Source organism: Asterias rubens, chromosome 4 (genome assembly GCF_902459465.1).
Source record: "Asterias rubens chromosome 4, eAstRub1.3, whole genome shotgun sequence".
NCBI classification, from domain to species: domain Eukaryota; kingdom Metazoa; phylum Echinodermata; class Asteroidea; order Forcipulatida; family Asteriidae; genus Asterias; species Asterias rubens.
Genome location: NC_047065.1, coordinates 16,967,461 through 16,995,141, shown reverse-complemented (window position 1 = coordinate 16,995,141; position 27,681 = coordinate 16,967,461). Strand labels below are relative to the sequence as shown.

At 37.1% G+C, this 27,681-nt stretch overlaps 1 protein-coding gene across 1 annotated transcript; it reads right to left on the bottom strand.

The window, feature by feature from the left end:
• Nucleotides 1–27,681, bottom strand: LOC117289314 (telomerase protein component 1-like). Its single transcript, XM_033770384.1, has 24 exons — nt 27,543–27,681; nt 26,141–26,366; nt 25,667–25,735; nt 25,179–25,285; nt 23,940–24,073; nt 22,980–23,113; nt 20,319–20,507; nt 19,791–19,847; nt 17,446–17,582; nt 15,815–15,926; nt 15,362–15,469; nt 13,754–13,927; nt 12,430–12,617; nt 11,660–11,847; nt 11,010–11,169; nt 10,375–10,495; nt 9,586–9,714; nt 8,887–9,008; nt 8,219–8,348; nt 5,295–5,411; nt 3,707–3,850; nt 2,127–2,210; nt 1,398–1,556; nt 1–498 (listed from the first exon to the last, which is right to left on the bottom strand). Exons 2-24 carry the CDS (start codon nt 26,345–26,347, stop codon nt 364–366), a joined length of 3,105 nt encoding a protein of 1,034 aa, XP_033626275.1. The 5' UTR covers nt 26,348–26,366; nt 27,543–27,681; the 3' UTR covers nt 1–363.

Sequence of the window (27,681 nt, the reverse complement as noted above, 5' to 3'; positions counted from 1 at the left end):
CTTTGACAATTACCAATAGTGTCCAGTGTCTTTAAAATAAAAATCTTCTTCTATAATTTCAGTGATACAACTACAGTATATTTTAAACCTATATTTAATTTTCTCATCACAAACAAAGGATGTTTATTTCAGAAAGACAAAAGACATAATTACTTCAGCTAAAGCTTTCCTACAAATTTCAGAGATGGCCAAAGATGCGGTTGGTACCCAGTCACATGGTAAACAAAGATTCAATGTTCTCAGCAAAATAGTTTGAGAGTTTTGTTTTGCAGTTGTCTCAAATGGACACTGATTCAGCTAAAACTTTCACATGTTACCTTTATTGGACCTTTCCTTAAATAAATCAGCATTATACTGATAAAATTAAGACAAATCCATGTCCCTAGCTTCAAGTAAAACCTTTTCTTTGGCCAGCCGTTTTTCAGCGACTCTTTTCATCCTGGGTTCATTCAATGAGTTGAGGACACGCTGCGTTGATGGATGATCAATCCCCTTCAGCTGAAAAGATAAATGAAGGGGAAAAGTCAAATTTAACGATTCATTTTTATGACTTCACAATGTTGATGAAAGTGAAGATAAATGTAACGAAAAATGTGCTACAGTTTGTTTACTGTAGATTTGTTACATGTCTGCAGAGCAGGAGAATTTGTAAACTAAATTACACACTAAATAAAAAATAGACTAATACTTTATTTTGTATATTATGATTTTCGACTTCATACTTTATAAATACCTGGGACAGTTTAATTAATTCTGAATCAAGAGGAGATCACATGGTCATGTTTTAAAGGCACAGGGGTCGATTTCACAAAGAGTTAGGACTAGTCCTAGGAGATATACAAATTGCATGGATAGTCCTAAGTTAGGACGAGTAACTGATCCTAACTTGAGATAGTTCTAACTCTTTGTGAAATCCACCCCTGGACTCTTATTGGTAATTACTCAAAATAATTATTAGCATAAAAACTTATTTGGTTACAAGCAATACAGAGCTGTTGATAGTATAAAACATTGTGAGAACTGGCTCCCTCTGAAGTAACATAGTTTTTGAGAAAGAAGTAATTTCTCACTAAAATATTTGAATTTGATTTTGAGACCTCAGAATTTGATTTTGAGGTCCCGAAATCAAGCATCTGAAAGCATTTAACTTCATGGACAAGGATGTTTTTTCTTCCATTACTTTCTCAACTGAGTTCAAATTTTCACAGGTTTGTTATTTTATTGCATATGTTGAGATACACCAAGTGAGAAGGCTAGTCTTTGACAATTACCAAAGGTGTCCAGTGTCTTTAACATATGGGATGTGAACAAGGTGAGGAAAGTTTAAAAACTTATCAACCCTTAAGTTGCAATAAGCCAATGTTTTATGTGTTGTACAATGCTTCATTCCAGCTCACCATTATTTTGGATAATTTTCCTCGTTGCCAATAGTCGTAAGCTTCTTCATGTCGCCCCATCTCTTCAAAAAGGATGGCCATGTTGATGACAATGCGTGATCCCATGATACTCATCTCGCCACAGGACTGCATAATTATCTCTTCCGCCTCTTTGTACAACTACAAGACAGAAGAACATTTACCAAATATTGACAGAAAGTTCTTTATGGCAAGAAGTACTCTTTTTCGACAGACTTTTAAAATGAATATATAGTGTGGCGAACAGTCGCATAGGGGCGCAATTGTTGGCCTATTTCCCGAGCTCTTGCCAGCGGTGCTGGGCACATGAACGGTGTGTGCATGATGCGTGTTCCCCGCGCCGGGATCACATGGACAGCATGTGCTGACCAAACGCAGTAGCAGTGGGCATTTTTAGGCTGCGTTGTTAGAAGTGATTTGGCGGGCTGTGAGGAAGGAACTTTTCCAGAGAACAGGGCTTGATTATTGTCAAATAAAGAGAAGGAATTAAAGAGAATCATTAAAAGGAGTTGATCGACAAGAGAGAATAAATAATCAGAATAAACCATTATCCATATAACGTTGACATTTTGCTTCAAGACAGTTATTTATTTTATTGTGTCAGTTATTGTTGTATATTAGCTGCAGCGAAGACTTTAGACCGCTCAAGTCGACGTTATAGAATTACAATTGATTACCTTGAAAGGTCCAAGTTTAGCCATGGGTTCTTACCTTCAAGCCTACTTGTTTATTATCATCCCTGCGTAACATGGCTTCCGTCATGATGCACCCTCCAATATTTTCTTGGTCACCCAACTGGCAAAAATAAACCAAAAACATATACAAGCATCGCCATCAAAATGATATAGAAAGGTTTGCGGTAACACAATGTAATCTCTAATGAGTTGGGGTGGTTCTCAAAATAACCAGACGACGATCAGAGCATACTGATCGAAACGTCGAGTTGAAACCAACGGTTCTTTTCATGAACCAGAACCACCCCAACTCATTAGAGATAGTCATTACATGGTGTTACCGCAAACCTTTCTATATCGTATTTCCACCATGCAAAGTTTCAAATCCTAGCCATCAAAATGATCAAAATATAGCAACTTTGAACCAGCATCAATTTCTTTCCAATATACCAAAGACAGGCACCTGCATTTATTTTCAAAATTGTCTTTTTATATAATATTGTTTTTATATTATGCACACTTGGGTTTATTTTTGTAACTCAAAACACAATGTCCACAGATTTACATTAAACTTAAACCGATTGAAGATAATATTAGTAGAAAAAAGCTTCCCTTAAAATTTGAATTGCTGAGGTGCTGTTGTTTTTGAGAAACGAGTATATTAACAACGTCACAAAAATACGTTTTACATGCTAAACTAATTTTCGTCTCACTGAGAATTTTTTTTGGGTGTGACTTATTTAATACTCATTTCTCAAATACTACAGCATCTCAGCATATAATATTTTAAGGGAAGCTTTCTACAACCAATATCTTCAAGTTGTGTGAGTGGACATAGTGTTTTGAGGCCTACAAAAAGTACCCAGACCCTTTACAAAAGCAATATTTCAGTCTTTTGAAGACCATTTTAGTGCTTCCCTTCACAAATTTATAGACCAAAAGTAAGTAATAAAAGCAGGGGAGAAACAGCTGCACTCACAATGCAGCTCTTTATGAGCGGATATGAAAGTTCGTTTAACATTCCATCCCTTTTTATGATCTCAAATAACTGAGTTGAATACTTTTTAACGAACCTCAGGAATTTCGTTTTAAAATGTGGTGGAGGCAATAGGCAAGACAAAGGCAAACTACTAGTCTATCAATAATCAAAAACCAAAACATTTCAATTTGCCACTTCTGCTAATTTTGAATTCATTTGAGGACATTTTATTTGAGTTTTTAGGCAAGTAAAAAAGGAAACACGTTTAGCGTCCAGGTTTTTCAAAAAAAGAAAGGAGGAGGGGCTTTTTTTTTTTTTTTTCAAGTAGGCCGCCATTCTTTTTAAAATGTCAAATATCCATTGTTTTTTACTGCTGCTCAAAACGATACATTTTGGTCAAGACATTCAGACAAGACATTGAGATTGTTTTAGCTGAGATCGTTTTAAAAAAAAAAAAAATCATAAAAAAAAGTTGGGAAAAAAAATCATTAAAAAAAATCATAAAAACATATGCATAAAAAAGAAGAAAAGAAAAAGAAAAAAGGAGGCGGCCTGTAAAAAGGAAGCGGGCGGGGACGCTAAACATGTTTCTTTCATTACTTGACCTTATGGACATTTTATATAAGTAATGTACTTACCTCCTCAAATATTTCCTTGGCTTCCTTGAGGCTGTCAAAAAACAGTTCCCTAGCTTCTGATGCACTCAATGAATTATCACCTCGCAGGTAAACCCACTTCCGTAGACAAAAGGCCAGGGCAGTGAGTGCCATGCCACGTTTAAACTGGAAGATTCAACACAAAACCGGCCTTTATGTAATATCACAGTTGAGTACCATCTTCTCTCGTATGCAATAATTAATCCAATAACAATCTATCAAATTGTTGCTAAAACATAGGATTTGAACTGCCTCTAGCTACCGGGCAATCTCGGTGGTGAGACACTGCTGTAGAATTGCAAGGGTCGTGGGTTTGAATAACAATAATTATGCCAACATTTTATAAAGCATCCTAAAAACATGCAGGTAATGCTCCAGGGCTGCTGAACACACTTAAACAAAGATACGGCACTTGTGGATAAAAGCTTAGAAAACATAATTTGTAGACAATTTAATATAAATCAAAATAACTAAACTAGCAAGTAAAAAGTTAAATCAATTTTTAAATTATAACCTAATTCAGTTATAAAAGGATACAATTAATTACTGAGGAGTAAAAAATCTGATTGAATTGATCCAATGATAAAATGCAAAACATTTTCAAACGCAAAAAATAGTTAACAGCCTGACGTTTCGACCCTAGCAAAGTCTTTCTTAAAGGCTAAATGACAACACAACAAACATAAATGGGTAACTATGTAAGTGTAACATAAGCAGAAGTGGAAACACATAAATGGAGTTATGGAAAGCACAAAGAAAAAAAGCAAGTGGTAAATTAATATAGGGAGACAAAGGGGAGGCGGGGTGGTTGAAGGGAAGTCATAGTGTTATTAAGTAGGCTAAAATGATCTATCATAAAACTTTGACAATTTAAAAGAAAAGACACACATGTGCTCTAGAGCCAAAGAAAGCTTAAAGACCTGCTTGAACGAAAATGTCAAGTCGTGAACTTTTATGAATTCCACTTAAAATGTTTTCGATGAACAAGGAAATCGAGTCATATGATTATAAATAGGTTTCAATTGTGTAAAAAAACAATCATTTTGTATGCCCTTGTCCAGAGCTTTTCTGCGAGATTTGCGAAAAGCCCCGTTACGTAATCACTCTCAAAACGTCATAAGTAGATAAAGCCGCTTTGTTGCAGCGTGGATGTATAACAAAGCAAACTCCCACAAATGACGTCAGCGGCATTGTCCTTTGACGCCCGCTCTCAACGGCAGAAGTGTTTTTAGTTTTTCAAAAAACCTTTACGTAGGGGCCTGATTTTTTACTCGATAATTACGAAAAGTTCAGAAGTGTACACATATCAAAATTACATTAAAATGGTGAACAAGTGCATTATAAACAAGTAAAAATACCATTTCTGTTGAAAACATTCCGCTCAGGTAGCTGTTTAATAATCTGGCTGAGGGTCCTTAATAATAATAGTAACAACACTTAACCAGCGTCTGAAGCATGTTGACATGCTCTTGGGCGCTGAACATGGCATTATAGTTATTGACAAATTAAAAAAATAAGAAACAGAATTAACATTTGGGAGTAAAATTCTTACAAATTCTTAAATCCTTACCCTAAACTGTTCTCCTTTGAGGTCTTTACTGAGTTCCAACGCCTTCATTCGATGCTGTATTGCAGGCTTTAGATCTGGCATCATTGCTTTCACAATAAAATTATGAAGTTGAACTTTCTGTTGGTGAAATATGTCAGACATCGGGCCTGAAAATTAAACATCTTTGGGAGGACAAGGCCACTTTTCATTTTGCAAAGTGTGTTTCCCGAATATAAAGGCCTTTAATAAAACACTGGACACTATAGGTATTTACTCAAATAATTTTAGCATAAAAATTTACTTGGTAACAAGCAATGGAGAGCTGTTGATAGCATAAAACTTTTTGGGAAACGGCTCCCTCTGAAGTAATGTAGTTTTTGAAAAAGAAGTAATTTCTCATTCAAATATTTGAATTGACTAAGAGACCTCAACTGAGGTCTCGAATTCAAGGCAACTGAATAGCACAACTTGTGCGACAAGGGAGTTTTTTTCTTCTATATATTCTCTCCCAACTATGACCAAATGAGTCAAAATTTTCAAATGTTTGTTATTTTATGCGTACGTTGAGATACACCAAGTGAGAAGACTGGTCTTTGACAATTACCAAATGTGTCCAGTGCCTTTAAAATATTAATGGGAAAACTTTTGGAGGGGCACTAAGGCCAAGACCAGGGGCAACAGGATCATATATTCTCCATATCTTCCAGGTTTCTTTTGCAACACACTGTGATAATCTGAACCTGCCTTTCACATTTGATTGTCAAAAGAAACTCTGGAGATTTTTTTGTTTCAAAATTAGGTGGTCAAAAAAATTCAAAATTTTTAAGCAGTGAAATTTTGACTAAAATATGGGTGATGCTACTCACACCATTGTATGGTTTCCTGGAGTGTCTTTTATATTAGCCAGTATTAGGTAAATAAATGATGGCGCTGTTCAATTCAGTGACACTTTAAAGGGAAGGTACACGTTTGACAATTGTCAAAGACCAGTCTTCTCACTTGGTGTATCCCATCATATGCATAAAATAACAAGCCTGTGAAAAATTTGGGCTCAATCGGTCATCGAAGTAGCAAGAATTATGATGAAAGAAAAAACACCCTTGTTGGACGAATTTGTGTGCTTTCAGAGAGGAATAAAAGACTTCTAGCTAGAAATCTTTTATTATTTTTAGTGAGAAATTATCTCTTTCTCAAACACTACATTACTTCAGAGGGAGTGGTTTCCCGCAATGTTTTATACTATCAACAGCTCTCAAATGCACGCTACCAAGTAAGTTTTTAAGTGAATATTTGTTTTGAGTAATTACCAAACGTATACCTTCCCTTTAAGACTGTTGACTTGAACACCATAACATTTTGCAGATTTATTAATTAATATATCTGCCATGTTGATTATTCCATGGTTATTGTAACCGAGAGGTGTGGTGGGTGGATATACTTTGGGTGACCAGAGGATGAGGATAATTGCGTCATTAATGAGTGCTATAGGTGGAGGTGAGACTTTGAGGGGATGTTTTTCAGATCCCCTTCTTGGCAATAATGTTTTCATGCCTCAATTTCGGGCACTCATCAAAATAATAACAATAATACTAATTATTAAAAAAATCTCTTCTAATTGAAACCAATAAAAGTACAGACAATTTTGTAAAAACAGAAAAAACAATTGTTACAACAGAAAAACAGCAACACTAAAACATTAAAAATCAACAGTTACATTATGTTAAGAAAAGTAATCCTTAAAAAAGTATGTTTTCAGGATAAGATTTAAAGGAACATTACAGAATAGGTTTTTGCTACCAAAACAGTTGCTGGTGGTGTAAGCACTTTATGTAATCCATCCTATACATTAACTGATAAACTTGTCGAAGTTTGAGATCGATCCTCGGCCATCTAGGTCTTGAGAGAATAGTGAAAAAAAAAAACGATTACAAATTTTTCATTTCATCGATGCCAAAACAAAAATGAATAAAACGCTCACTGAGCAATAAACTCCAAATGCGAAATTAGGGATGTTTTCTACTATCATCATCATATAGACCGTGTAAGTTTGATGTAAATCTGTGATGTTATAGTTTTGTTTCTTATCAATTCTGTGCGTTCCTTTAAGTTGTGGGTGTGGGTGATTCTTTATGAATCTCTCTCGTGAAAGACAAGTAATGGGTTACACGTTACGTTCAGGAAGGGTTGTGAGTTTGTGCAAGTGAAATCCTGACCATAGGTGAATTGTTCCTCTAGTAAGGAAACGAAGATGTCAGGCGTGTCATCAGGATAGCCAATAAATACTGAATCGTGTGGAATATGATCCTGTGGAATATGAGTAATGCACTTTTGACAGAATGCGGTGTGGCACATATATACAATTGCAAATAAAGTACTGGGCTGAAAAACTGTTGTAATATTGGGAAGGGGAGTGCTAAAGACTATTATAACACCCCTCACAAATATTCTGCCTTTTCATTGGTTTAGAGCGCGTCACATGATAAGTCTTAGTTTTACTAGACGACGGCCGTGTGATAGTGCATCGGTTTGCCGTGTGATAGTGCATCGGTTTGCCGTGTGATCGTGCATCGGTTTGCTGTGCGCTAGTCCGAAGACTATCACATGGCGTGCAGTACCCAGACGTCCGTTGCGTGTACGAGGATGATAAATTAATTAATAGTCTGTAACCATTTCGGATTACATGACACTACATGCAGCACAGTAAAAGTTTTCGCAATCTGTATTCGCGTCGTCTGTGGATTGTAGCATTCAGGTCTGTAACTTAATAGTACAGTGTTTAGAAATGTTTGGAGTGTTATAAAACAAACATTGACTGCTTTTACTCGTGCAATTTTCCCTCGGCGAACACCTCGGGAGTCACAGTTTTAACCATAGCACTCGAAGCAGTCAATATTTGTATACTATTGATATAAAAAAAACAACAACAATGATTTGGGTTAGCTTACCGCAGAAGACAAAGAGGCAGCCAAGTCATAAATCTGCATCATGCGCTCCGGACGATTACCAAGCTCTTCTTCAACAGCAAAAAGCTTCTCCAGCAGTGAAAAGCCACCTTCGAGCTGATTGGACTGCGAACTGTCAACACGAAAAGAAAAACACTGGTAATTATTTTAAAGGTAGTTTGCTACAGAAAGTTATTTTAAGTGATGCTTGAAGCTTTGCATGGTGTGGAACTACCCCATAGAAAATAAAAAAACCCGAACCCCACCGGGATAAAGAAATCCCGCCGGGATTCCGGCAGTTTTTTTTATCTTACCAGGATCCCGATTTTTATTCGAAGTTGTGAATTTCCCCGCGGGATTTGTTTACTGCACAAATTGCCGCCGGGCTATAAATATAGGTTATTGTTATTGTTATGACAAACTTCAATAGGGGACTTTATGGACGCTTGGTGGCAGCAGACTTACCAGGTAAAATCCATTGTTCTCGGTCATGTGCGCATGCTCAAAACTACGTAACCAATGAACATTTACCTGGTAAGTCTGCTGCCACCTAGCGTTCAAAAGTTTCCTATTGATTTTCCTTCATCTCTATGCTACCTCCTCGACCCCCTCATACGCCGTAACCTTAACGAACCCACCCCTGTTCCCTCATCCATCCCTAACTGACTTACAACACTCGAGCAACTTTCTCATACAGCAGACCAAGGTCCTCCAAGTTGGTCTTGGGGTCATCTTTCGTGACCTCAAGAGCCTTAAGGTAACACTCCTCCATTGTTTTCTGGGTGTCGGATGCCTATGTGGATTGAATAGATACAAAGTTTCACAACAAAAAATGTATTAGACAAGCCAAGAGTCATTTTAACCTTTAAATAATTATCCAACATACATTTTAGAATCTTTTTTAATGTATCCACTCAGTGAAGCAGTTGACATCATAATCAAAGTGTAACTGTAATAATTTAACCTTTCACTTTCAATTTAAACCGTTCAGGGCGGTATCAAACAAAAAATTTCTGTATCTCTGCACTGTGTTATTCTTTCAAAATTTTTAAAAACTTCTGAATTAATTTTTTTATTTTTCTAGAATTTGTTTGTCACAACGAAATCCTGAAAGCAAAGTAAAACCTCAAAAACTGAACTGGACATTTAAGGTTCAAAACACAAAAAATTGGACACTGAAAGATGACAAATTTCTGAATTTGTCGTTGATAGACATTAAACCACTTGTTGTATGAGAGAGATTTTCTGGTGCCAGCTTAGTGTTTAATCCCCAAGTGGGAGTTTGCTGAGTTCCCTTGATGGGAAGATCATCTAAACAAACAAACAAACGCACGGACAAATGCTTTATTGATATAAATCAGCAAACGCACCTGTCTCCAAAGAGCCAATAACTCTCCGCTAAATGCTTCTATGTAATAATGATGAAATACATCCCAGTCCTTCAAGAATTCTATCAAACGCTTCTTGTCGTTGATCTTAACCAAGTGATGTGGGTATTCCTGAAATTTAACAACACATCTTATAATGCTTATTAGGCGGCCTATTTCTTACTACATGTATTTAGAGTTTTGACATAAAAACTATACATGTAAATATCATAATTACCCCAGACAGTTTCTCTACTCCTATTTGTGAAGAGCGCGTCACATGGGGATGTTTAAATAGTTGATAATGACCAGTGTTTATAACCGGCTGGCTTCCGCGTGTCAGGCGCACAAGATTATCACGCGGAATGCAATTTATAGCTATAAGTAACAGCGCGTTAACCTACTTCTAAGCACTACTTCTCAGGACTCTTCACAAAGTCCTTGATTTTTCAAATGTCAAAATGTCTGAAATTCATTTTTTTTTTAACGTTTTTTTTTTAACAAAAGGGAAATAATGAATGGTAATAAAAGAGTAGTGACTCGTTCTTAAATGTTCGTTCAAAACCTTGCAGGGTCGTTGCCATGCACACAGCAATTTGACCCTGCCAGCTTTAAACGGCGTGAAAGAACTCGTTGCTGCCCTTTTATTCCCTTATCAATGAAGGCAATTTACCGATACACTTTGAACAGACCCCAATTTCATAAAAAAGTTGTAAGCAACTGTTTTGTGCCACACCGATTCAAACATTCACACCACCCTAAGACTCTGTTCTACCTTATGACAACGCCTACCTCTGACTTCCGCTCCAGATTTGTCACCCCTTCAAAATGGTTGGCCAGTTTGGTATGCCACCAATCGTAGATCCCTTCGGAGCTGATTTCAGAGTTGTTCTGTTGACCATTGTCGAAATACCTAAACATAAATTGAAGCAATAGGGTGCAGTTTAATGGATCAGTTTTTATTCTTGCATAGTGAGAGGAAGAACAATGTATCAAGCTCGTTTGCTACACTGATGTCTGGATGTAGAATAAAGTTCCCAGAAAGATGCTAGTTACATCACCCTGCTGTCTCATTTACCCAAACTGATTGAGTTGAGTAGTAATTTTGCCCTGACTGCCCTGTTAAGTGAACTGTTGATTTAAAGGCAGTGGACACTATTGGTAATTACTCAAGATAGTTACTAGCATAAAACCTTTCTTGGTAATGGGGAGAGGTTGATAGTATAGTTGTCGCCCTGACTTCCATGGTCATCAAGCATTACTTACGTTGCCCCGAATGCCTTGTTAAGTGAGTTGCCCGGACTCCTTGTTCATTTGAGTGATATTGCCCCTGATAGCTAGCTTGTTGAGTGACTGTGACTTAAATTGCCCTAACTGACTGGTTGAGTAGAACTTACTTTGCCCTAAAAGCCTAGTTGAGTACTTACTTTGCCCTGACTGCCTTGCTGAGTGCACGATGATAGAAATCCAGCCTCCCCTCTCCACTGTCGCCAAACGGACGTAAAAACGGCTTCAAAGCACGAAAGATACGAGCCCATTTATGAGCTGAGAGGGGACTAATGTCTTCTGATGTCTTCTCTCTGTTTTCTGCAAGAAAAAAGTGACTTTTGATTTCCAATATTTCTCTATAGCCAAACGAAAATATATTTTCTATCCTTTGCCAGTTCTGGCGTCAAAGACACAACTTTCTTAGTCTTTAAGAGAAAGAGGTACCTTTTTACCCAAACGTTTGAATCTCAGAACTAGGCGTAGTGCACATGAAACTTTTCTCAGGCATCTGAAAGCACTTAATTCCATGCAAAAAGTGGTGTTTTTGTGCTCATTATTCTCTTGCAACTTGCAGGAAAAGTTGAGCCCAAATTCTTACAAGTTTGTGCATATGTTTTGGAATGGCATACACCAAGTGAGGATACTGGTCTCTGACATTAACAAGAAATACATCCTGCTGATACCTATACATTATAAACATGGCCGATTTGATCGCCCTTGCAAAAAATACACAGTATGTGTCCCCCCCCCAAAAAAAAAAAAAAAACCTTAATTTCTGAGTCAACTTTTTATAGTAACTATAAATTACCTTCCTGTCCCTTTTCCATTTTTCCCGAGCTGTTTTTCCCAGGCATGAGGTTATCCTCATCCCCCAAGATGTTCAAGAGTTCTGTCTCAAGGAGTCCACGGCAGGAACATTCCAGAAGACACAGAGAGGCAACCAGCAACTGCCCGCCATTCTCCTCCTCAAAACGTGTCAAGACTTGCTCCAACAGACTGAGACAAACATTGCGGGAAACAAAAAGGAAAGTTGAGCCAGAATTTCAGGACAGTTTTCACTATATAGACGCATTGCACTACGCGCAGGGCACTTGCAGGCACGTCTCCTAGCTGTCTGCCATTTTTGGGGTCAAAACGTGCACAAAAGGAGGGTACCAAGTTTACATGCGCTTTGTCCAAATTGGCAGACAGAAGACGCATGTATATGTATGTTGTGCAATGGGTCTTTACTGCAACTTACACTCTTACTACCAGAAATGGACCTGTCATCTTACAGACTTTTGAAGTTTAAGGTACCAGCAAAATAAAGGATGACACAAACAAGGCTAAAACCACTCTTAGTATGGGGCTTCAAGGGAGAACAATTCTTGAGTGGAAAGAACGCAAGGAGCTGAAAGTAGGAATTGATATTCCTCTTAGAACAGTCAAGATTGTAGGATGGAGGGAAACATGCACCAGGCAAGGAGTTCCCAAAGAGATGCAGTACGTGGAATAAGCTGTTGAAATGGCTCCTTGTTCTACATCTCAGCAGATCAAGAGTATATGGATGAGAATATATTGATCGTATCAAGGACTTACTTGAGTAATCCGTCGGCTAAGCTGTTGATCTTATCCGAGAGTTTTTCAAATATTCCGTACACCCTCAACTCCTCGCATGCCACCGATAGCCACAAAGGATTCTGGGAAGATTCTTTACTGAGTAGACTGGCCATCTGCTCTGCGTCAAGACGCTTCTGATAGTTTCCGAGAGTCTCTTGAACGATTGCCTGATCATAGAAAACAACAATAGCGGCTGTTTCAAAATGATCATAGAACAACAATAGCAGCCGTTTCAAAATTTAATATTAAGTGATAAAGGCAACTGATTGGGTAAATCAGTTACATCCCTCAGACAAAAAAAAAAAACAGTTGATAGTCCGGATTAAAAAAAAAAAAGGAGGATGAGGGCCTTATTATTTATTATTTACAATTTTAGGCCAGTCCTTTTGAAAGGATGGATAAAGATTTAAAAAAAAAAAAAAAAAAAAAAAAAAATCTTTTTAAAATATTTTCTTTTACAAAAATCGAAAAATAATAAATAGTAAAAAAAAGGATGCAGCCCCCAAAAAGGATGCGGGCGGGGACGATCAACTGGTATTTTTTTTTATTTGGCCCTGGGTGACTACATGGCTGTCGCATCCCAGGTTGCTTCATTAACTTGGGTGTAATCCCTGGCTACATGTTAACAAATTGCTTCTGGCTGGCACCCCTGACAAAGACATTGTCATAAAACGGAGACTGCCAACAACGGGCTAGATATACTCAGTTGGTAGAGTGCAGGCATGGTAGATTGGATGTCATTGGTTCAAATTGTAATCCCGCTCTAGTAAACTTGTCTGTGTTCAATCTCAAAATTTCTTTGCTTTCCTTTTGCATAATGCATGGCTCGGACTTCATCTCACCTCTGATTCTTCTCAGAACCACCACTTCTTTCTGGAAGAAATTATGACATAATTGACTCTCCTAAACTATTGGTTGATTTATTATTAGTTTGTTACTTAAATTTTGTACCGTTTGTTATTGAAATGTTAAAGTGCGTCTGTTTGGGCAGATTGGTTGCCTTTTAAGATAGATATGCTATACAAATCTTAAATAATTATCAATGTTAAAACTATTTTTCATTTTAAGCATTTTCCGATGAATTTTTAAAAGTTCTTTTTTGTCGTTCTGCCCCTTTGTTGTCAGAAATTAATAAATCATTAAGGGCTAAATGAAGTAAAGTTGTCTAAAGTCAGATTTGATAAATGCCGACGCTCTACAAACTGAGATATAAAGCCCCAACTGGTAGTCTCTATTTTGTCAACATCTTTGTTTGGGGGATAATAAATAAAATGATAAAATATAAGAGAATTAGAAAACGAACCTCTCGGGATGACATGTCCAGCGGAGTGACATACACCTCCAGAGGCTTGTTGGGTCTTGAATGCAACGTCTGATGTTGTGGCGTCTCATCAATCATGGAAAAGATGCAGCGAATCTGAGGACCAAGTTTGCTTGGTAACCAATTCAGTACAGTAGCCTCCTTGCATTCATCAAACTGCAAAGCAAAGCGCGCAGCAGTTAACATTTAAGTTGCATGGCATTTAAGTTGCATTTAAGTTTTTCGCCTAAAGAGGATAATTTCTTTTTTATTTCCCTAAATTAATTTCAACAGAGGATGCCATTTTAAAGGGCCTGTATACAATTGGTAATGGCTCTGAAAAGTAATGGCAATGAAAACTTACTTGGTAAGAAGAACACCAGATTTAGATAGTACAATGCATCTTGAGAAACTTTCCACATGGAAGTACTGCAGTTGTGGAAAAATATAGCATTTTGTTTCCCCCCAAATTTGCATCTAACAAAAACGTTTCTAAGAGTCAGTGTGCATTCCAACTGCAGATCTTCCTGCGTGGACAACAAACGCTCCAGACTTTAAGCAATATTTTTAAAATGCTACCATCTTTTGAAATTAAATCTTCAGCACTTAGTGTTATTGTTTATCTACAACTACATAGTATTGAAAAAAAAAAGTGGTTCCAACTATCAAACATATAAAATCCGTTTAAAAAACGAAAAACCAAACAAAACCTTTCCATATGCCACGAACAATGCACACAAAAAATGTACCATGCTACATGTCAGACAATGTTGGGATCTTGACAAGAATTTATTTTTAGTTTTTAAGTAATTACCCAAACAAATTTGTATCAATGCCATTGTATTTGATACACTTTTAGAGTTGCATATTTGTTAACATCAAAAACCAACCAATGGCGACACATTTCAAATACATAAATCTGTGACATTTTTGTAGCAACAGAGACAAAAGCATTACCCATTCCTCACCTTGAGAGTTTTTTTTCTTAACAAATTTTTGAAATAAAAAAAACTCACAAAACTTTGCATATAGACAATGCACATGTCAGATAATGTTGGAATCTTGAACAATTATAATGGGAGACTTTTTGAAAGCTCTGCCACTAGAGGGCAGCAGACCTACCAGGTAAGGGTGCACAACTCCTATAGCAAACAATGGTAAATGCTAAAAATTCAAAAATACTCAAAAAATATTTAGAAGTCTCTTAGCCTCTTGAAAATTAAATCAGATACATTGTCATCCAACTAAACTTCAGATTTCTTCACATTTTTGTGTAGGTCAGCATTTTGGAATTTTTCCTTATTACCCTAGAAAACACTCCCCAAAACTCACGCACACCGTTTGTTATCCTTGGGGAACTCGTGTCCAGTGCGTCCTGTTCCAGAACAGTTTGGTTTAAGCTGGCATTGTGTTATGAAAAACAGAATACAGTTTGGCTAAATCTAAATACAAAATCAAAAACACAAGGTATTTGCTGTCAGTGACTGTCACTCATGCTCCTCCTATTCCTAAGTTGTTGACATTACCTGGTGAAGAGCGCCCTCTCTTGGTGATTGGCAGATAGTCTAAAGTTTCCCATTAGATCTTTATCACAACAGACACAAACATTACCTGATTGAGGGCATCTATGATAATGATGACAGGCTTGGTGTTGGGGTTGGACAGCACTGCATAAGTGACTTGACATGCTGACTCTAGATCCTTAGGCATTGTTGTATCCTGACAATCAAACAATTCAATCATGGTTATTCCTGATAAAATTGGTCACATCTACAATATCAAATTTTAATACTTCTAATGATATAATAATATTTATTCGGGGAAAGCATTCACAAGTACATATTATTCAAACATTTAATAAAAAATCAAAAAAATTAAAATAAAAACTTCTGTTCAACAACAGTGGGATGCCCAGGAGACTGCATAAAAGATCAAATGTCCCTGTCGCTAATAAAAAGGCTTATGTCTCCCAAACCCAGAAAAGCAAGGATATTATCTCTGTTTGTCGCTGTTTTCACTCAAACGCAACCCACCAAATGCAATCCTACTCAGAACTAAACTTACATTGACTTCTCCAAGCTCCCTTAAGAGGCGTTTTAAAGTCATCTCAAGATTTGGTGAACCTGGTACGGCACCGACAAAATGGTAGAAGACGTGCCACCCTTGCTCCCCACCCCTGCCATGAGGAAAAGGCAATTGGATTAATAGTTTAAAGAAAACGGAATTGGAGCCGTGATCATATTAATAGCTTTGCATGGTGTAGAGGAAGGCTGTACTATGAACGTTTGTCTTGAAAATGTTAATAGAAAATATTAACAATAATACAAACTTTTGCACTTTCTAATAAAATACTTGAAGCACCACAGAAAAGAAACTACCAAAGTATCAAGCTCTCTACAGAAAACTACACCAAAACAATAATTTGTTATTGACTTGCAGTAAACAGAAGTTTCTTGGTATGAGTTGAATGAGTGTTTCTAATGTCACTGGGTACCTTGTTATAATTTAAGACTGGTCCAATGTGAGAATTTGCACCTTTGCCATAGTTGGTGGTAAATGGAAGGAAAATCAACAGTTCTCCTTGAAATTGAAAATTCCCTTTTTAAACAGGTCTTGTTTTCACTACATACATCAAAGTGTTTCATGTTGTTTTGACTACAGGCTGTGCTGCTGAAAAACAGCCTGTGACTATCTTGGTATCTGTGTGTAGTGTGGTAGTCTATGGTTTAATTCAAGGAGTATGCACCACGTTTTTAAGTGTTCTGGGTAACTTTCTTCCTTCATAACCACACCTTGATAGATTACTCTTTAATGAGGGGAGGTTATTTATAGCCTTTTGGTTTCACCTTATTTCAGGTCAGCAATGTCACATTGTTCAGCACACTGTGGATAGACTATCGTTTACATATGGAGTAGAGAGCTTGATAACAAGGCTAATAAACCCCCATGAGACCATGGAGTGGGGGGGGGGGGTGGGATTTAAATGACATTCCAGAGAATTATTCACAAATTAACAAGGTCTAGCTGTATGTGCTTGTTGGGGATCCCCTGAAATCAAGATTAAATTTACACATGAAAGTCATGGAGTTATGGATCGCAAACTCTTTTTTTCAAAGTGGATTCCCTTAAAGCATGGTGAAAGAGAAAAAAGAGAAATAATTCCTTGAATACATTCCTGCACCTCACTAAGATTTCATAAGCTGGCTTCACCACAAAGATTGGCAACAAAGGGTAGATAGCTCAGTTGGTAGAGCATCAGCACGTTAATAATCCGGAGGTCTTTGGTTTGAGTCCAACTCTAGTCAATTTTTCTTTGTTCTATCAACCCCAAGTCAAAGAATTTCATAACAGGTACAAGTTTTGAGGATGAAAATTGTATTGTCACAGTTTTCATGAATGGACGAGCATGTTAAAAGGTGTTAAAAGTGCCTTTTAAAATGTGAAGTACAATTTGCTAAAATGAATGCCCAGCTACCATTAAATGTAATGAAGAAATTAAGTATAATTTTAACTCAATAGCAGTTCGAGATGTCTCAGAATCATGTTCAGTGACAACTTGAAAGAGGTGAAAACAACTCACAAAATGCCTGTCCATTTTTATTGTAACAGTGACGAATATTCCACATTTGTCAGAGAAAACCCAGGTATTAATGCCAGGTTGCTGAGGGTATGTTAGCGAGAGGAAAACAGTTTACCCTGGTATTTCTTTGGTGAGTGCCTTTGCTACCGTCACATCAGCTACCCTTGCCATAATTGAGGATTTGCCAGTCCCAGGTCCTCCTAAGAGTAACAATGGAACATCAACACCGATCCCTATGATGTGCTCTTTCATCTAAACAGAAATTCACAAATCAAAATATGGCTAAAAAAAGTTTCTTATTATCCTTGTGTTTATCAGTGTTAAGGGTTAAGGGCAAATTATATTCTTCATTCCTGATACAATTATTTCATAAATAAAGAAAGTCCTTTCTCTACGCATAAATTAAAGGGTTTAATCAAAATACATAAAGACGCGGTGACTTAAAAACACTGGACAATATTGGTAATTGTCAAAGACTAGTCTTCACAGTTGGGGTATCTCAACATATGCACAAAATAACAAACCTGTGAAAATGTAAGCTATATCGGTCATCGAAGTTGGAGATATTAATGAAAACAACCCTTGTCGCACCATGGTCACACGATGTAGTGTGCTTTCAGATGCTTGATTTCGAGTCCTCAAATGGGCCAAAGCCAAAACTATCGTTTGTGCGACAGGACGGAATTTGATGTAGTCTTTTCAGTGCATTTAATAATGTGTTACATTAAAAGACAAATTATTGTATTTATGTAAACAAGTAACCAACTGACCCAAGCAAGCACCCAGAAAAAAACAAACTGTCTTCAGTGTACCATAGTAACACAAATTCTTCAGCACGACAGGACGGATCGATAAAAACATGTATTTTAAACATTCAAACATCTTTTCAATTTTTATCAAAATTAATGCACCCAATTAGATTGTTTTATTTTATAATCAAGTATACCCTCATATACTCTAACCTACAGAAATAGAATGGTTTTTGCATGTTTCTTTCTTTCAATTACTGGAGGACTAATTATGATATTAATGCGACAGGACGGAAATGTGACAGGACGGAATTTCGTCCACATGGTTTTAATAAATTATAACCATTATAAAAATGGGTCTTATTAAATGTTTTTAATCCATTTTAAGCCAGTGTATAAATAACAATATAAAAACAAAACATACAATGGGAAACTGACTAGATAATTCCGTCCTGTCGCACTTGTTTTCCGTCCTGTCGCACTTGTTTTCTGCCTGTCGCACCTATTTCCGTCCTGTCGCACTTGTTTTTGCCTTGTTATGAACACTACGGATTGCCTCATTAAGTTAATTGGAGGACCTAATTGAAAGCAAATATGCTTAAAGTGTCAAACACACTTTTCATTGATAGTATGGAAGAATTCATACAAATAATTACAAAATTAAGCATTTGAATATTAATTAATAGGTTAAAAAATGCGACAGGACGGAATTGATACCTTTAGATTTGCATATTCGCATTAATTATAATTTTTTTTAAAATTATTTGGTTATAGATACATGTGCTCCATGACCAGCTAGTCTATATATACAAAAATTTCAAAACTGATAAATCTGTTAATTAAGTTATTATAGTTTTAATTAATCATTCCGTCCTGTCGCACTTTAAGCGCTCGTTTCTCGTTTAAATCACTTCATAATTAGCATTGTAGGAGACTATATCTCATTTTCTTTTTTTAATCCAGAAACTTTAGATATTACTCTACATAGCTACATACTTATTTCACCCCAAAGAAATACTTGAAAATTTAGAGCTCATGATGACCACTTTTGGCTTTGGCCCAAATTCTAAATCCGAGGTCTTGAAATCAAATTTGTGGAAAATTACTTCTTTCTCGAAAACTTCGTCAATTCAGAGGGAGATGTTTCTCACAATGTTTTATACTCATCAACATCTCTCCATTACTTGTTACCAAGTAAGGTTTTGTGATAACAGCTATTTTGAGTACCGGTAATTATCAATAGTGTCCACTGCCTTTAAGGGAAAGTTGGTAATCAGTTGCAATAAAAATTGTTGCTTAAAAGCCTACATCAGGTTTCGATAGTATAAAGCATTTTGAGAAATCATTCACCACGAAGTGATGTGGTATTAATGAAAAATGATATCATTTTTTTTGACCCAAAATTTTAATTTTGAAAGTATTACTGTCAGTAACATCTCTCAGATTGTGTATTCAATATACATGTATTAGGAATTATTCTTCCAGCGTGCTGGACATCTTTGCCCCTGATTCCAATATCACAAAAATGCGAACACCTTTTAGAATGAAATTTTAACAGGGTAGTTTTATTGTCTACATCTACTGTTCCAAAAACCAAAGGTATTTAGTACTTTGCCTTTATAATCTTTGCAAAATGAGAGGTTAAAACCTGAACAAAAAGGTATCAATTTGTTATGTTAGTGAAAAAAAAAAAAAGGAGAGTACGTCCTACCTGTTCCAGAATGTTGGTCCTTCCCAAGACCGAGGCACTACGGTTCTTCATGAAGGACTGAGGACATAAAAAGGAGAACAGAGTTACGACAATAGCATTTCCAGAATGAAGTAATAAACACAGACAAAAGACAAATATTTCACAGAATGTTTTTTTGTTAACATGCCTGGCCTTAATTAATCATGGTCTTCAAGGCTAAATTGAGTTTTGTGATGCATCCATTTTCTAATAGACAGAATCCTCACGAAAGTATACATAAATATGTCTGTACATTCCATAGGAGGAATATTTGCACCAGTCAGAAGGTCAAATTCATTGCTATCATCAAAATTCAGGAAGGAAATAAAAATTCTCTGTAGAAAATGTACAAACATTTGTTTGAAATGTTATGTCATCAGTTTCAAACACAGTGGCCTTTTTACACCATTTAAATTTATAGAAATGTGTTCAATTGGTCACAGTGAATGGACAATGCATGAAGGGCAGAGCCTATAGATCAGTCTTTATTATCAAACCAAGATGACCAACCTCATGAGCTTCTTTGGCTTGTTGGTAAGGGTCCAGAACACCATCTTCAAGAGGATACTGTTCTGTGATCCTCCTCTGAAAGAATTCATACACCATCTTTCCTAAGGTTTTCTCCAACCCGTTGAATTCCACCTTTCCCTGGTCATTGACTCCGTCAAATTCACAGTTGTAGAAACTCACTTGGTCTTTCTGAGAGATTCAAATAAACAAATTAATATCAGTCAAAATGAATAGTTCCATTAATTGTGTAGATTTTTTTACAATATTTTTGTTTTTATTCAGTGCTCAAGTCAACATAAAACAATACAGCAAACATGAACAAAATAACATACCAAGAAAAAAAAATAAAATAACAGACAGTCGCGTCTTATTTAAAAAAGTAATTTAAGAGCATGCAGTCCACTTGTTATCAAATTTTGCAGGTTGCTGTTCTCCAAAGCAATTTTTTTCTCCAAGTGTAGTGAAACTTAACCAAGTTAAAAAAGGAGGTCATATAAGGTTCTTGTTTGTTAATCTACATTCATAAATACCTCAGACATATTCGCTATTCCTATTGGTGGAGAGCGCGTCACGGTGGTGTGTATAAACCTTTGTTTATGACCGGTAAAAAGTGTTAATTCATGGGCGTGACACGCGACCTTGCACCTGTTCTTTTAAGACAGTTTCTTCATTCCTATTGGTCGAGAGCAACGGCTGAAACAGTTGTGCCACATCACGCAATACGCGCGACGCCAACAGCATTCCCTTATAAGGAGTTGTTTACCCGAAGGCGGCGGAGGGCTTTACCATTTCATAGCTGAAGGGGTGTTGTGTTGAAAGAAATCATTTAACAATTATAATTTTTGCATTTTTTTTAACTTTTTGACCAAAAAGTGATGATGTATTTGACCGAAAAGGTATTACTGAATGGGAATCAAAGTGTGTTGAATCGGTTTTCAACTAGTGGTTTAAACCCGCCGAGGCCTGGTTCTTTATAATTTACATCAACTTCGTCTCGGTAAAACTATCTAGAACCAGGCCGCGTTGGGATTAAACCACTAGTTGAAAACCTCTTCACCACACATTGATTCCCTTACAGTTATAGCTTCCTTTGCCAAAATAATATTATACATTTTCCAACAGTACCTCAGATTTATGTACATCTATGCCAAAAATAATTGACTTTTTCAATCAGTTGTGAAGATGATGGGAGGGTGATAGGATCTACAATAAACCAGACATATATTTAACCCCGATTTAACTCCATCGAGAATGCAGCATGAACTTGATAATCTTGATGAGTGGGTTAACAACAATAACATGAAACTGAATGCTAGTAAGTGTGCTTCTATGGAAGTCACTTTTGCTAGGAACCCCCCAGCACAACTTCCACTCACTATCAATGGTGTCCCACTTCAACAAGTTGAAACCGTCAAGATCCTCGGACTGCAAGTGACCAAAAACTTGAAATGGGATACTCACGTCAAAGACATTCTTAAGAAAGCAAATGGCCGACTCCATCTCATGAAGACATTAAAACATTTCAAAATGCCATTATTTGACCTCAATACCATCTTTAAAGGTTATGTCAGACCCATTACTGAGTATGCTGCCCCTGCTTGGCACCCAGGCCTCACTTCTAGGGAAAGTGCCATGCTAGAAAAAATCCAACGTAGAGCCTGTAAGATAATGCTGGGCAGAGAGTACTTGAGCTATGAAAATGCTCTTGCCAAGTGCAATCTCAATACTTTGTCAGAAAGAAGAGAACAGCTGTGTATGGATTTCTTTCAATCGCTCGTTTCATCAGACAAGTTTAGTAGTTGGCTCCCACCAAAAAGAAAGGATGTCCACCATATGAATCTTAGAAATCAGAATAAATTCTCTCTACCCATCTGCAAGACCAAGCGATGCCAAACAAGCCCTCTTATGGACATGACTAAGAAGTGGAATGATAGTCACTAAACTTTTATTTTTCTCTCAGTTGTGTTCCGTTATTTTTATTGATATTTCCCATTGCCTGCTCAGCATATCCAGTTTATTTTGTATCTGTTTATGTTTTCGTGCCATGTTTGATTTTAAATGATTGTCTTAATCAGCTTTTTATTTTTTGTTTACTTCAATTTGGCCTGGTATTTGGTTTTTTTGCATTTGTTTTTGTTACTCCCTACATGAAATCTTTTGGAGGTTGATGTTTGTGTTGTATATATTCTTGCCATGCTTTTATTAAAAGATTGGTCTGGGGGATTGCAGTTGGAGACCGGTCCATTCTTGATTTAGGGGTAAACATTTTATTTTTCAGTTCCACTGTTTTATTTTGGTGCATGAAGTGGATCGGTCCCTGACTGCGGTCCTTTGGATTGACTTTAAATCCCTCCCATTTTCTAAATAATCTCCGTTTTAGAGTGTAATAGTTTATTCGCCATTTTAATTTTGATTGTAATGTTTTACTCATATGTTTAATTATTTAATTTTAAGTAACTGTTCTCCTCCCTATAGGAGTGTACAGTACTTCTCCCTCTCAGTTTTTCTGTGTAAGATTTAGGCAATTTTAAATAGTAATGTAATGTTTTACTCCAATTTATTTATCTATGTAACTGTTCATGTAATTCTGCTGCTGGCAGCGAATTGAATAGAATTTTAATAAACCATTGAATGAATGAATGACATAACATTTTGTTTTACCCTGAATCGTTCCTTTAGCATCTGCTTCAACATCTGCAGCTTAGCAGGAGCGATGGGATTAACGTCCACAAAATCCTTGTGATGCTCCTTAGGAACCTCTTGTAGAAAACTGGAATCTCGTATCATAAACAGCGCTGGGAAGCAATCCAAGATAATATGTTGTTTTATTTGTTTGACTATTACATGATATCCAAGAGCACAATTAGTGTTTTAAATAACAGGAATGATTGGAACCGAAAAGAAATTTTCAGTTTTAGGTATGGGAGGAAAACCCAAAAATGGGGAAAACCCATGCTCGCTATAAGGATGGACTGAAAAGCTCAATCAACATGCACCTGTGGTCTGCGGTGGGATTAGAATCGGAGTCCACAGGTCAAAGGCAGGGAAAAAACTACCTAGATGAACCAGCCCAGTATGGGTTTGGGAGGAAACCCCAAGGGGGGGGGGGAACCCAAGCTTTAGGTGTAGGGACTGAAAACCGAATGCACCGCTCATCAGGGCCCAATTTCATGGCTCTGCTTACCATAAGCACAGAATCGGCGCTTACGGAAACAGGGAATTCTGTGCTACGGCAAGCGTGGTTCCAGGTTAGCAGCAAATTTTGGCTTCTGCGTGTGCGCACTCTATGTTACTCATGGTTTTCCACGCTTACCAGGCTAGCGCAGAAATTCTGCGCTTGCAGGTAAGCGGGGAATCGTGATCGTAAGCACAGAATTCAGCGGTAAGCAGAGCCATGAAACTGGGCCCTGGTCTGACATGGGATTCGAACCTGATCGGTCAAAGGCAGGAAAAGAAACTATCGAGGAGCCAGCCTGATTCTGTTGGAATATATAGAGGAGACGAGTGACGCGTTCTTACAGCCCAACAGTAGCTTTCTCTTATTAAAAGCGATAACTTGTGAATAAAACGGCGGTTTATTCTCATTATTGAATACAGCAACTATATAATGTGTACACTCACAGTTGAAATTGTCTTTACGGTAGGCACCATGCATGATCTCCATTTCTGTGACGGACAAACCCTGAATCCAGCGATAGTCGGAACGGATTGATGGTGGCACCTCCATCTGATTAGGAATCCAACCACAACGCTCACTAAATGTCATCCAAGAAAAAAATAATGTTACGATAAAATTCTAACAATACTCTTTACAGATCGCCATAATAGTATGGGTGCGCTCATTTAGCTTCCCTGGGTCGACACCGGTCTGCCCCCGGTACGTTCGAAAAGCTTTGATGTCATTCCAGGGGCTCACCCGGGTCAGCCCCAAGTGACTAGCTTGTGGATCAGGTCATTTGGGGGCTGGCCCAAGGTGCACGCCACACCAAGAGGGTGAGTGATCGTTCGATTAGCCTGTGTCAGGGGCGAACGCACCTTATGTTTTACTCTGATACTATCATCAATCAATAGTAACATCATGCACGGCCAGCCTGATGACATGCAATATAAAACAAACCATGGAGGCAGTGCAAGCATTTTGTTAAAAAACTTTTTTATGTATATAAATCAACCCCAACTCCATCACTGATTTACTAGGATCTTGCTGCACTCTAAAATAAGGCCAACACCATTCAGCCAGCAACTCACGATTTCAAAAAAAGCTGTTGGAGTCTGATTAGCATGCCTGATCCCATGCAAAGCATGATCTGGAGCTGCTTTTAAGTATATAACAGAATTAAACAAACCATGCAAAAACATATTCAAATGTAATGTATCTAAAGATTAAGTGCATTAATTCATTCTAAACGAGAGTCAAAGATTGACCTGTTTGTTAATCTTGACCTCTGGATCAATGGAGGCCTGAGCTTGTGGACTATTTGCTCTTGAGTTGTGACAAAAGATGCAAACACTGTCAGAGGAGGAAAGAGAACAGTAAGGAACTATAAACAACAAAATTCAGAAGAATTAAAACAGATGAGATTAGAAAAAAATACATAGTAGGATCAACAAACAAAAACAAACACAGAAAAAAGGTAGAGTTAGAAAAAGGTAAAGTTAGAAATCACAATTTGGGCCTTTTAGCTGCCATTTTATGAATAAATGAACGGATACCATCACTTTCTTTTTTCTTTGAATTCCTAAACACCACCAGAAAAAAACTAATCCGTAAATCAAATCCATAAAACAAAGCAACACTTATTTTGGAATATTTCAAAATGGAAAGGAGGTTGTGTTGCGCGAGTAGATACTGTCCTTTACCTTGTTAGATTCAGGAAGAATGGCATAACGTTATCTTGATAACATCTGTCAATTTCACCCAGACATGTCCGAAGTGTTTCTTCTGTTGTAGTGTCCTTTGGAATTCCCTACAAAAATGAAAATAAAAAGACCAAAAAACTAATTCATACAATGAATCATGCAGACTAGGTTGCAAATTATTAAAGGAAAATTTGGAAGAACAAAAGTTGGTACTGAATAAGTTTTGAAAAGAGTTGGGCCCAATTTCATACAGTTGCTTAAAGTTCCAGCCAATTAATGTCAAATGTACAATTTGTGACTGTTATCCTCATTTATGCTGAGCAGATAATGTGTCAAGCAATATTTTCTGCTTAAGCAGCTCTATGCAATTGGGCACAGGGGTTGAATTTGAAGCAATTTGAACCAAAACAACTGCAAGAAAAGTGTTGTAAGCTCATAAGCTTGGTATCTTATTGAGGAAGTTGTTGTCTGTTGCCATGGTTACTCACCCATCTGAGGTCACAGTCTACAAGATGAAGACGTCTCTTCTCACACCACACACGCAGATCAGGAAATACCTTTTGGTAGAGATACAAGAAACAAAACATTCATTTGAAATGTTTTGGGCTACTAATATACACTTGTGCCATATTAACCAACCCAAAGGATGTAAAATATTATGTCATTTCTAATTTGGCAGCGATTCTGGGAAGCGATTTACAACAGCATTCTATTTTCTCAGAAATTATTTGTTACAAATCTATGCAAAGTGAAAATTAACAAGTAACCAGTCACATACATACGATATGTTTCATTTTTTACGGTCAGCAAAAGTTTTTGGCCCAGTTAAGTTTGTGTCCAGCAAAGCGGCTGCAGCTATGGCTCTGGCTTGATTGTCCCATGAACATTCGTTGAAGCATGAGGCCCATAGAATACCCTGAGCAACAGCCGCAGCCATTAATTTGAGCACAGCCTAAACTGACCTCTTTGATCAGTATTTCTCTCTCAGCATGGAAGTCTCTGAAAGTGGACGACACAAAGATCCTGACTGTTTTCCACCCTGACCGACGGATGACCAGTTTCTTGTCGTTCGTCTTAGTGGATGAGTCCACTGTGCGTCTGACTTGATTCCACATGGTGTTGACATCGGATTGGTAGCTGCCTGCAGCATTGGATGACCCACAGCCCATGATTCAGAAGACAGACGTCCTATGGATGTGTAGTAGAAGTAAACAAATTGTATAGAAACTTTTACTTATAGCCATTAACACCATTAGCCACTAGTCAAAGCCACTAAAGTCTCTCAAGCCATGATAGTCCTTGTCACTGTAGACTTGACTGTGTTCAGAAGTGACAGACACATCCAAGTTTCTGACAAACCCCTTTAAAGTCAAAGGGCAATTTGAAGATGAAACTTGATAATTTATGGAATCTCAAGTGTTAAATGTTAGTTGCATTAACGCCCTCATCCTGACGGCGAGGAGAGTTCACTTTTAAAGCAACGAACTAACAAGTGTTAATGTAAGAAAAGGTCCGCATTTTAGTATAAACTAAGAAGAAAGTGTGTATTAGCCTTTGACTAATTATGAGTAAAGGTAGGTCACAAGGAGTCAGAAACTCTCTTAGCTCTTTATAATTATTTTTTAAATTATTAAACAGTACTGATTAAACACTCCCCAAAATTTTTATTTTTTATTTGAACCCTTGAACTTGGTACATTTTTATAACTAGGTTTCGTTCTGCTATCGTCTCCCGTATTGAAGCCATTGGACCCTTTCGGTAAACAGTATTGTCCAAGGCCCACACTTCGTGTATCACAACTTCTATATAAAATAACAAACCTGTGGAAATTTAGGCTCAGTCGGTCATCGGAGTCGGGAGAAAATAACGGGAAAACCCACCCTTGTTTCCGCACGTTTCGCCATGTCATGACATGGTGTTTATAATAAATCCGTAATATAACGAGAATTTATATTGTTTTGATGTTTTCTCAAAAGGTAAAGCATTTCATGGAACAATATTTCAAGGGAAGTCTTTCACCATTACCTTCTGTACACCCTATAAATTATTTGTAAATCTGTGAACTTTTTTTTTTTTTCTGTACCGAAAGGGTCCAATTGCTTTAAACTAGCGGAACGAAACCTTTATTTCTAGGAGTACATTTTAACACTCAGGGATCTAGATGTCGATGTTATCTTAAAATTTACCAAGTTCAAGGGTAACTGTAAGTGATGCAAACAGAAAGTAAACGAGGCCATGATATTGTGTTAAATTACCCGACGATAAAACGATACATAAATTAAATATTGCCGATATTGAAAAAAAAAAACCCAAAACAATACGAATAAAAAGGTACAGTTTATTATTACTATAAGATGTATTTACCTTTTGCAACTGGCGAAGAAGGAAGCCGGACACAAGCAGAGAACAGTAACCAACACTACTTACAGTTCACCACATTACATTTCCACAACAGCCAGGTGAAAATATAAAATTTATTTATAAAACGGGAGAGTGGAAATTA

Bases quoted from the DNA above. Each gene is read 5' to 3' on its own strand.
- LOC117289314 (XM_033770384.1), bottom strand. From the start codon at position 26,347: ATGGGCTGTGGGTCATCCAATGCTGCAGGCAGCTACCAATCCGATGTC. The intron at 23,114-23,939 runs GTGAGTGTACAC...ATTGCTTCCCAG, and splicing joins CCGTAAAGACAATTTCAACT to CGCTGTTTATGATACGAGAT. The intron at 5,412-8,218 runs GTAAGCTAACCC...TTTCACCAACAG, and splicing joins CTGCCTCTTTGTCTTCTGCG to AAAGTTCAACTTCATAATTT.